The 11,477-nt window shown below is 42.9% G+C and overlaps 1 protein-coding gene across 4 annotated transcripts in view; it reads left to right on the top strand.

Annotated features, from left to right (window-relative positions):
- Positions 1–2,368: 2,368 nt before the first annotated feature.
- NAALAD2 (N-acetylated alpha-linked acidic dipeptidase 2) overlaps positions 2,369–11,477 on the top strand; it is a 51,968-nt gene continuing 42,859 nt past the window's right edge. For 3 of the 4 annotated variants that reach the window (XM_070365091.1, XM_070365090.1, XM_005908034.3), the window contains exons 1-2: positions 2,369–2,474; positions 3,537–3,648. In XM_070365091.1, the coding sequence (XP_070221192.1) occupies positions 2,393–2,474; positions 3,537–3,648 (194 nt within the window). In that variant the 5' untranslated portion in view covers positions 2,369–2,392. The remainder of the gene's footprint in view (positions 2,475–3,536; positions 3,649–11,477) is intronic. The other variant, XM_070365092.1, reaches the window with a different exon arrangement.

The raw sequence follows: 11,477 nt of genomic DNA, 5'->3' as shown, positions 1-11,477 counted from the left end.
TGTACAGTTCTTCTGTGTATTCTTGTAAGATGTGATTGGTGTTGCAAATAAGATGGTAGGTGTTGCAAGTAAGATTGTAGGTGTTGCACGAGGGCATCAGAGGGGAGACACACTCAAACCATACTCACAGAAAACTAGTCAATCTAATCACACTAGGACCACAGCCTTGTCTAAGTCAATGAAACTAAGCCATGCCTGTGGGGCAACCCAAGACGGGCGAGTCATGGTGGAGAGATCTGACAGAATCTGGTCCACTGGAGAAGGGAATGGCAAACCATTTCAGTATTCTTGCCTTGAGAACCCCATGAACAGTATGAAAAGGTAAAATGATAGGATACTGAAAAAGGAACTCCCCAGGTCATTAGGGGCCCAATATGCTACTGGAGATTAGTGGAGAAATAACTGCAGAAAGAATGAAGGGCTGGAGCCAAAGCAAAAACAATACCCAGCTGTGGATGTGACTGGTGATAGAAGCAAGGTCTGATGCTGTAAAGAGCAATATTGCATAGGAACCTGGAATGTCAGGTCCATGAATCAAGGTAAATTGGAACTGGTCAAACAAGAGATGGCACGAGTCAATGTTAACATTCTAGGAATCAGTGAACTAAAATGGACTGGAATGGGTGAATTTAACTCAGATGACCATTATATCTACTACTGTGGGCAGGAATCCCTCGGAAGAAATGGAGTAGCCATCATGGTCAACAAAAGAGTCCAAAATGCAGTACTTGGATGCAATCTCAAAAACGACAGAATGATCTCTGTTCGTTTCCAAGGCAAACCATTCAATATCACAGTAATCCAAGTCTATGCCCCATCCAGTAATGCTGAAGAAGCTGAAGTTGAATGGTTCTATGAAGACGTACAAGACCTTTTAGAACTAACATCCAAAAAAGATGTCCTTTTCATTACAGAGGACTGGAATGCAAAAGTAGGAAGTCAAGAAACACCTGGAGTAACAGGCAAATTTGGCCTTGGAATACGGAATGAAGCAGGGCAAAGACTAATAGAGTTTTGCCAAGAAAATGCACTGGTCATAGCAAACACCCTCTCCCAACAACACAAGAGAAGACTCTACCCATGGACATCACCAGATGGTCAACACCGAAATCAGATTAATTATATTCTTTGCAGCCAAAGATGGAGAAGCTCTATAGAGTCAACAAAAACAAGACCAGGAGCTGACTGTGGCTCAGATCATGAACTCCTTATTGCCAAATTCAGACTGAAATTGAAGAAAGTAGGGAAAACCACTAGACCATTCAGGTATGACCTAAATCAAATCCCTTATGATTATACAGTGGAAGTGAGAAATAGATTTAAGGGCCTAAATCTGATAGATAGAGTGCCTGATGAACTATGGAATGAGGTTCGTGACATTGTTCAGGAGACAGGGATCAAGACCATCCCCATGGAAAAGAAATGCAAAAAAAGCAAAATGGCTGCCTGGGGAGGCCTTACAAATAGCTGTGAAAAGAAGAGAAGTGAAAAGCAAGGGAGAAAAGGAAAGATATAAGCATCTGACTGCAGAGTTCCAAAGAATAGCAAGAAGAGATAAGAAAGCCTTCTTCAGCAATCAATGCAAAGAAATAGAGGAAAACAACAGAATGGGAAAGACTAGAGATCTCTTCAAGAAAATTAGAGATACCAAGGGGACATTTCATGCAAAGATGGGCTCGATAAAGGACAGAAATGGTATGGACCTAACAGAAGCAGAAGATATTAAGAAGAGATGGCAAGAATACACAGAAGAACTGTACAAAAAATATCTTCACGACCCAGACAATCACGATGGTGTGATCACTCATGTTAGTACAGTGGTGCCTATATACAATATTCGAATGAATAAATATAAAATATAAGCATTAAAAAAAAAAAAAAATTGATGCGTTATCACGGAGCAGGCAGAACCAGAGATGCTTCCCAAGCTTGAGCAGTTAGAAATTAGATTTCGGCAGGGGGTAATCAACAGGGAAGACAGAGCTGTGGTTAAATATTATTGACTGCGGAAATTTGGCAGTTCCTGGAAAGAGGTTGGTAAGTAGAGTTTATTAGGGGCATTTTTCAGCGGCCTGCCCGCGAACGCAGACTTTGCCCGGGGTGGACAAGGTGGACGGAGCCTGCCACCAAGAAGCATGTCTCCTCCCCCGGCAGGGTCGTTTCTGCCTCGTCGAGGCCTCCGGGCGACCGCAGGGACCGGCAGCTAGGGGCCGGCGTCCCTCCGCCTCCGGAGCCGCGCGGAGGCTGGCGGGGCCCTGAGGACCCGCCCAGGGGACCGCGCTGGGCGGCCGCCTGGGGGGCCCTCGCGCGCCCGGCCGCGCGCCGCCGGCTCGCCCGCGCTCCCGCGGCGCGCCCCCGCGTCCGGCCCCTCCCGCTGCAGTCCGAGGAAGCCATGGCCACCAGCGGGCGCCGACCGTACCTGTGGATATTCCTGGCCGCAGCGCTGGCGTCCTTCCTGGCTGGATTTACGGTGGGTAAGTGTGCTGACCGCTGCCCCGGGCGCCAGGCGCCCCTCCACTCTGCGGCCTGCGTGGAGAGAAGAACGACAGCCTGCGGGAACGGCCGCGGCGCCGCGTCCCAGCCCGACTGGAAGCCGAACGCGATGCATTCCGGCATGCCGAGCTCGGGGCTTCCCTGGTGGCTCAGCGGATAAAGAATCCGCCTGCAATTCAGGAGATCCCATTTGATTCCTGGGTCGGGAAGATCCTCTGGAGAAGGGATAAGCTACCCACTCCAGTATTCTTGGGCTTCCCTGGTGGCTCAGCTGGTAAGGAATCCGCCTGCAATGCAGGAGACCGGTTCCATCCCTGGGTTGGGAAGATCTGCTGGAGAAGGGATAGGCTACCCACTCCAGGATTCTTGGGCTTCCCTGGTGGCTCAGACGGTAAGGAATCCACCTGCATGTGGGAGACCTGGGTTCGATCCCTGGGTTGGGAAGATCCCCTTTAGAAGGGAACGGCTACCCACTCCAGGTTCCTGGCCTGGAGAACTCCATGGACTGGACAGTCTATGGGGTCTCAAAGAGTCGGACACGACTGAGAGCCTTTCGCTTACTCAGGTTACTGTTAAGAGCCGTTGTAAAGAAAATTTAGAGTTGCCATTATTCGCAGGGGTCAAAGAGATTGTTTCGTTTCCAAGAGTCGAAACTTGTAACTGCCCTTCTGTGATCATTTATTGCAAAAATCTCTGGGGAATCCTCCCCGTGTGTCAGCCGCTGCGCTGTGAAGCAGACCTCCTTGGGAGAACAAGAAAGATAGAGGCCCGTGCTCTAATACATAACACGAGGAAAATGACAAGATTCTCTCTCATCTAAAACTCCTTTAACCAACTCAGAATTACACAGCGGAATTTGAAGGTTTTCTGCATTTAGTTTGAATTCTTCGCACCGCCGCCGGTGATCTGTTTCTCTGCTGAGGGCTCTTTGTGTTGTTGCTGTTTTTTGACTTTTGGGGTGGGGGGACTTTTAGTTTTTATAAAAGTCAAAAGCACTTATTGTGTATGTAATATGCATATGTCCCCACCCCCACCCCCCACAGGTTGGCTTAGTAAGCCCCTCAAAGATACGGCCACTTCAGCAGACAGTCACCAGAATTTAAGGTGGAAACTGATATCTGAGATGAAAGCTGATAATATAAAATCATTTCTTCGGTAAGTTTGTTTTGAATAAGTGATCTTAAAAATAAGAATTTTGACACAATGCAGAGTGAAAACTGTTTGAAAACTGATTATATTGATGTGGGTAACCTTTGTGTGAAATGATATAATATCATATTAATTCCTGGTAGTTTAAATGTCCCTTTATACCACTCTTAGAGTAAAATCTATTTGAATGATGCCGAAGTCTTTCTTCCCTGACTTCGTGTGCAAAAAAAGTCTTTGGTTTCTTTATTAAGAGATGTTCCAACTTCATGCACTTTGAAGGGCAGCTGAACGTTACTCTCTGTTCCCCAGGCCTGGGTCTAATCAGGGAATTTATTTAAATGTCACATTCTATCAGGAAGACTCAGATGGTGGTAAACTTTGATTTAGAGAGAAAGAGATTAAAGTTTCAGATTCCGTTCACCAAAGATTAAACCTTTGTCCCATCTACAAACTTAAGGGACATAAACAGGACAGAAAGAAAGCAGAAGGATCAGTGCAAAACCCCCAGTGTCTTAGCAAGAGAAAGAATGACATTCAGGGGAGTGATTATGAAGTTCTTGAAGACAGCTATTGTGACATTTATTTCACTAAAGAAAAAAAAAAAAAAAAAACAGTTTTATTGAGGTATAAGAAAATTAGAGACACCAAGGGAACATTTCAAGCAAAGATGGGCTCGATAAAGGACAGAAATGGTATGGACCTAACAGAAGCAGAAGATATTAAGAAGAGATGGCAAGAATACACAGAAGAACTATACAAAAAATATCTTCACGACCCAGATAATCACGATGGTGTGATCACTCATCTGGAGCCAGACATCCTGGAATATGAAGTCAAGTGGGCGTTAGGAAGCATCACTACAAAGCTAGTGGAGGTGATGGAATTTCAGTTGAGCTATTTCAGATACTAAAAGATGATGCTGTGAAAGTGCTGTACGCAATATGCCAGCAAATTTAGAAGACTCAGCAGTGGCCACAGGACTGGAAAAGATCAGTTTTCATTCCAATCCCAAAGAAAGGCAATGCCAAAGAATGCTCAAACTACCGCACAATTGTACTCATCTCACACGCTAGTAAAGTAATGCTCAAAATTCTCCAAGCCAGGCTTCAGTAATATGTGAACTGTGAACTTCCAGATGTTCAAGCTAACTTTAGAAAAGGTAGAGGAACCAGAGATCAAATTGCCAACATCTGCTGGATCATGGAAAAAGCAAGAGAGTTCCAGAATAACATCTATTTCTGCTTTATTGACTATGCCAAAGCCTTTGACTGTGTGGATCACAATAAACTGTGGAGAATTCTGAAAGAGATGGGAATATCAGACCACCTGACCTGCCTCTTGAGAAATCTGTATGCAGGTCAGGAAGTAACAGTTAGAACTGGACATGGAACAATAGACTGATTCCTAATAGGAAAAGGAGTACGTCAAGGCTGTATATTATCACCCTGCTTATTTAACTTATATGCAGAGTACATCATGAGAAACGCTGGACTGGATGAAGCACAAGCTGGAATCAAGATTGCCAGGAGAAATATCAATCACCTCAGATATGCAGATGACACCACCCTTATGGCAGAAAGTGAAGAAGAACTGAAGAGCCTCTTGATGAAAGTGAAAGAAGAGAGTGAAAAAGTTGGCTTAAAACTGAACATTCAAAAAACTAAGATCATGGCATCCAGTCCCATCACTTCATGGCAAATAGATGGGGAAACAGTGGAAACAGTGGCTGACTTTATTTTTGGGGGGCTCCAAAATCATTGCAGGTGGTGACTGCAGCCATGAAACTAAAAGATGCTTACTCCTTGAAAGGAAAGTTATGACCAACCTAGACAGCATATTAAAAAGCAGAGACATTACTTTGCCAACAAAGATCCATCTAGTCAAGGCTATGGTTTTTCCAGTAGTCATGTATGGATATGAGAGTTGGACTATAAAGAAAGCTGAGCGCTGAAGAATTGATACTTTTGAACTGTGGTGTTGGAGAAGACTCTTGAGAGTCCCTTGGACTGCAAGGAGAGCCAACCAGTCCATTCTAAAGGAAATCAGTCCGGAATATTCATTGGAAGGGCTGATGCTGAAGCTGAAACTCCAATACTTTGGCTACCTGATGCAAAGAGCTGACTCATTTGAAAAGACTCTTATGCTGGGAAAGGTTGAGAGCAGGAGAAGAAGGGGATGACAGAGGATGAGATGGTTGGATGATATCACCAACTCAATGGACATGAGTTTAGGTAAACTCCAGGAGTTGGTGATGGACAGGGAGGCCTGGCATGCTGTTGTCCATGGGGTCTCAAAGAGTTGGACACAACTGAGTGACTGAACTGAACTGAGCTGAATTTCCATAGAATATACGGCATCCATATAAAGCTTATAATTTGAGAGTGTTGACATATGAATAATACACTCAGCCAACCTCCTCCTCAATCAAAAGACAGAAAAATTATATCATGGCTTTGCAGTTTATTCCTCCTTCACTCTCTATGGATTCCTTTTTATTGTCTAATATTTTATTTAAATAGAATCATACAATATGTGCTCTTTTATGTCTTTCACTCAGCATAATGAATGATTTTGGAATTCAGCCAGGTTGTTGATTGTATCTGTGGAGTACATTGCTTTTTATTGTTGAGTATTATTCTGTTGTATCAGAGAAGGCAATGGCACCCCACTCCAGTACTCTTGCCTGGAAAATCCCAGGGGCAGAGGAGCCTGATAGGCTGCAGTCCATGGGGTCTCGAAGAGTCGGACATGACTGAGCAACTTCACTCTCGCTCTTCCCTTTCATGCATTGGAGAAGGCAATGGCAACCCACTCCAGTGTTCTTGCCTGGAGAATCCCAGGGACGGGGGAGCCTGGTGGGCTGCCGTCTATGGGGTCTCACAGAGTCGGACATGACTGAAGCGACTTAGCAGCAGCATTCTGTTGTATGGATGGATCAATTCAGTTCAGTCGCTCACTTGTGTCCAACACTGTGACCCTATGGACTGCTGCACGCCAGGCCTCCCTGTCCATCAGCAACTCCTGGAGTCTACTCAAACTCATGTCCATCGAGTCAGTGATACCATCCAGCCATCTCATCCTCCGTCGTCCGCTTCTCCTCCTGCCCCCAATCCCTCCCAGCATCAGAGTCTTTTCCAATGAGTCAACTTTTCAAATCAGGTGGCCAAAGTATTGGAGTTTCAGCTTCAACATCAGTCCTTCCAATGAACCCACAGGACTGATCTCCTTTAGAATGGACTGGTTGGATCTCCTTGCAGTCCAAGGGACTCTCAAGAGTCTTCTCGAACACCACAGTTCAAAAGCATCACTTCTTCGGTGCTCAGCTTCCTTCACAGTCCAACTCTCACATCCATACATGACTACTGGAAAAATCATAGCCTTGACTAGACGGACCTTTGTTGGCAAAGTAATGTCTCTGCTTTTGAGTATACTATCTAGGTTGGTCATAACTTTTCTTCCAAGGAGTAAGCGTCTTTTAATTTCATAGCTGCAATCACCATCTTCAGTGATTTTGGAGCCCAAAAAAATAAAGTCAGCCACTGTTTCCACTGTTTCCCCATCTATTTGCCATGAAGTGATGGGACCAGATGCCATGATCTTCGTTTTCTGAATGTTGAGCTTTAAGCCAATTTTTTTACTCTCCTTTTTCACTTGCAACAAGAGGCTTTTTAGTTCCTCTTCACTTTCTGCCACAAGGGTGGTGTCATCTGCATATCTGAGGTGATTGATATTTCTCCAGGCAATCTTGATTCCAGCTTGTGCTTCTTCCAGTCCAGCATTTCTCATGATGTACTCTGCATATAAGTTAAATAAGCAGGGTGACAATATACAGCCTTGACGTACTCCTTTTCCTATTTGGAACAAGTCTGTTGTTCCATGTCCAGTTCTAACTGTTGCTTCCTGACTTGCATATAGGTTTCTCAAGATGCAGGTGAAGTCGTCTGGTATTCTCATCTCTTTCAGAATTTTCCACAGTTTATTGTGATCCACACAGTTAAAGGCTTTGGCATAGTCAATAAAGCAGAAATGGGCTTTATATAGGGCAGGAATTTAAAATTTTGATAAAGTCCAGTTTTTGTCTTTTGTTTCATACTTTTGTGTTCTATCTAATTTAGCCTATGAGAAGTTGTGAAGATTATTTTTGAAGTTTTATGATTGTAGCTTGTGTATTTAGGTCAGTGGTCCACTTCAAGGTAATTTTTGTGTGTAGTTTGATATGAGTTGATGATTTTCTAAATACAAATATGTAATTATTCTTACAAGATTTTTTAAAAAACTTTCCTTTCCCTTTTGAATAGCTTTGATAGATTTGACTAAAATCACTTGACCATAATGGCTTGTTTTTGGATATTATATTTTCTTCTGTCATTGTGTCACTCAGTCATGTCTGACTCTTTCCAACCCACGTACTACAGCACACCATGCTTCCCTGTCCTTCACTATCTCCTGGAGTTTGCTCAGACTTGTGTCCATTGAGTCGATTATGCCATCCAACCATTTTATCCTCTGTCACCCACTTCTCCTCCTGCCTTCAATCTTTTCCAGCATCACAGTCTTTTCCAATGAGTCGGCTCTTTGCATTAGGTGGCCAAAATATTGTAGTTTCAGCTTCAGCATCAGTCCTTCCAGTGGATATTCAGGGTTGATTTCCTTTAAGATTTCCTTTTAGTCTTGCTGTCCAAGGGGCTCTCAAGAGTCTTCTCCAGCACCACAGTCTGAAAGCATCAATTCTTCATTGTCAGCCTTCTTTATGGTCCAACTCTCATGTTGGTACATGACTGCAAAAACCACAGCTTGGACTACATGGACCTTTGTCAGCAAAATATTTTCTTCTGTTGATCTATTAATCTCAGTACCATGTTGTCTTGTTTGGTATAGCTTAATAGTAAGTTGAGTAAAATGAGATAGAGTTAATCCTACATATTTTGCTTTTTAAAAATGGCTTTGACTATTTTATTTGCATTTTCAAATAAATTTTTTTTTAATTTTATTTTTAAACTTTACATAATTGTATTAGTTTTGCCAAATATCAAAATGAATCCATCACAGGTATACATGTGCTCCCCATCCTGAACCCTCCTCCCTCCTCCCTCCCCATACCATCCCTCTGGGTCGTCCCAGTGCACTAGCCCCAAGCATCCAGTATTGTGCATTGAACCTGGACTGGCATCAAATAAATTTTAAAATCAACTTCTCAATTCCTACCAAAGAAAAAAATACCTGCTGGAACTTTGATTAAAATTGCATTGAATTTGTGAACCAATTAGAAAGAGTAATTTAATCTCTTCATTCATTGTAGGGATGTACTGTGTGTGTTAGTCGCTCAGTCGTGTCCAGCTCTTTGTGACCTTGTGGACTGTGGTCCAGTCCCTGCTAGGCTCCTTTGTCTATGAAATCCTCCAAGCAAGAATACTGGAGTGGGTTGCCAATTCCTTCCCCTGGCGAGCTTCCCAATCCAGGGATCAAACCCAGGTCTCCTGCTTTGCAGGTGGATTCTTTACTATCTGAGCAAACAGGAAAGCCTTAGGGATGCACTACAGTTTACTCAGTAGATCCACCTGCCAATGCAGGAGACACAAGGGAAGCGGGTTCATTCTCTGGGTCAGGAAGATCCTCTGGAGGACGAAATGGCAACCCATTCCAGTATTCTTGCCTGGAAAATTCCATGGTCAGAGGAACCTGGTGGGCTGCAGTCCACCGGCTTGCAAAGAGTTGGACACAACTGAGCAAGCACACACACACGTGCATATGACCGTATTATGACTGATAAAACAGGGGAAAAATTTAGTTGAGATCCACTACAAAGTTTTCCCCTGTTCAAAGAAACACAAAAGAGGAAATAACTTCTCCTGAACATTGTAGCCTGAATATATGATGTGTGGAGCTGCAATGCCTATCTTGGGACCATAAGGAGAAATTCAGTAAAGTTGTTCCCTGATGCTTTTTTTTTTTTTTTTTTGCACTTCTTTCATTTTGGTGGGTTGATGAAAATGTGGGAGGCAAACCTTAATGATTAATCCTTCACCTTAAATGAAGGGAATATACTTACCTTACCCTCCCCCCCATTGTAAGAATATTATTTACTCACTAAAGGAAATAAAACAATAATGAATTATGTGAAGTAAAATTTTAAATATCCCCAAGCCCTGGTGGTTTTCTTGTGCACTCAAAAACTTCTGTCTACAAACACATTAATACTTCTTTAAAAAAGTTAGTTTATTTTGTTTGATTGCATCGGGTCTCGGTTGCAGCCCACAGGCTCTTTTTGTGGCATGGGGGCTTCTCTAGTTGGGGTGTGTGGGCTTAGTTGCCCCGTGGCATGTAGGATCTTAGTTCCCTGACCAGGAATCAAACTGGCATTACTGCATTGCAAAGTGGATTCTTTTTAGTTTTCTTGGCTTTCCCTTCATGGGTCTCTCTATTTAAGACCTTTGTTTTGGATTGTCAGCATCTGGCTTGGCCCTTTGAGGCTTCCTATCAGGAATGCTTTAAGTCAAAATGCACGTGTGGGAAGGTGGATTATTAATCACTGGACTAAAAGGGAAGTCCTGATACTTCCCTCCGCCCCCAAATATTGTATGGTATTAAATGTCAGTAACTTGCAGCTTTGATTTAATGATAATAGATGTGGAAAGCTTCACAGAAAAGAAAATGATTGAAGTATCGTAATGAATAGTTAACAGCTTACAGCTGGGGAATGTAAATAACTAGGAGTGGTGTACAGGGATATTTACGTAAGTAGGATGATACTTTTGTCTAAGAGAAGATCTTGTGCAGAGGCTAAAAAGGGTGGTGATTTTAGGAGACCAATTAGCATATTAAATGATAAGAGTGAAGAAGTTTATAAGGTGAGTGGTAAGAAATGAACCTGGAAAGTGGATCAGATTAAAAAAAGGGTCCAAATGCTATGTCCAATGTGAACTTTATAATGCAGAATATAAGGAGCCATAGAAGGATTTTAAGCAGTTGATCAGTATGATCAGATGAATGATTTAATTCCACAATGGATCTTCTGGACCCAGGAATCAAACCCAGGTCTCCTGCATTGCAGGCAGATTCTTTACCAACTGAGCTATGAGTGAAGCCCTACTAAATTATAAGCAACTTATTTAACTGCTCTCTGTTAATGTATTTGCAAAATGCAGATAATGGAAAAAGGGTGGTTAGGATTAAATCAGAAAGCCCATGTGAAATACCTCATCGGGTTACTGGCATATAGTAAGTTTTCAGTAAGTACTGATTTTGCTTTACTCTCTGTCTTTTTTGGTTGTTCTATGATTGACTAAAACACCAGTGTATAGAAGTATAATTGGGCTACTTACGGAGGGAGGGGGTTTGGGAAACTTTTAAAATATTTACCTCAAGCAAAGTGAATTTCATTTGAAACTATGTTTCTGAAGTTACTTAACTGTTGCAAATCATTTAGACTCAGAACCAAGAGATCATTGCCCAAACTCAGTTCAGCAAATCTGAATTATGTAATTCCTGGATAACAGGCAAGTACTGAGCATTTGGAAATATAAACATAAAGATGCATGAACTTGAATTTCATTGGGATAAATAAACAACTGTATACAGTAGGGTGAAAACAGTGCCAGAAGTGCAGGCTAGCACAGCTGCCCGGCTGGTGTCTGGCAAACATGATGATCTTAGTTTGAGAATATCTTCACTTTCTGATAAGCAGCAAGAAGTTAGCACCGGTGGCGTAGGGATGTGCCATCCTTCCCTCATGTTTGCTCATCCCCGAATCCCTGCTGACTGTGTTCAGCACCAGATGTGTTCTTTTCTGAGGAAGCACTGTCCGGACCAGCTCAACAACGAACTGACCCGAGGGA

This window comes from Bos mutus, chromosome 29, assembly GCF_027580195.1.
Source record: "Bos mutus isolate GX-2022 chromosome 29, NWIPB_WYAK_1.1, whole genome shotgun sequence".
In the NCBI taxonomy this organism is placed as follows: domain Eukaryota; kingdom Metazoa; phylum Chordata; class Mammalia; order Artiodactyla; family Bovidae; genus Bos; species Bos mutus.
This window is presented reverse-complemented; position numbering and strand designations above follow the sequence as displayed.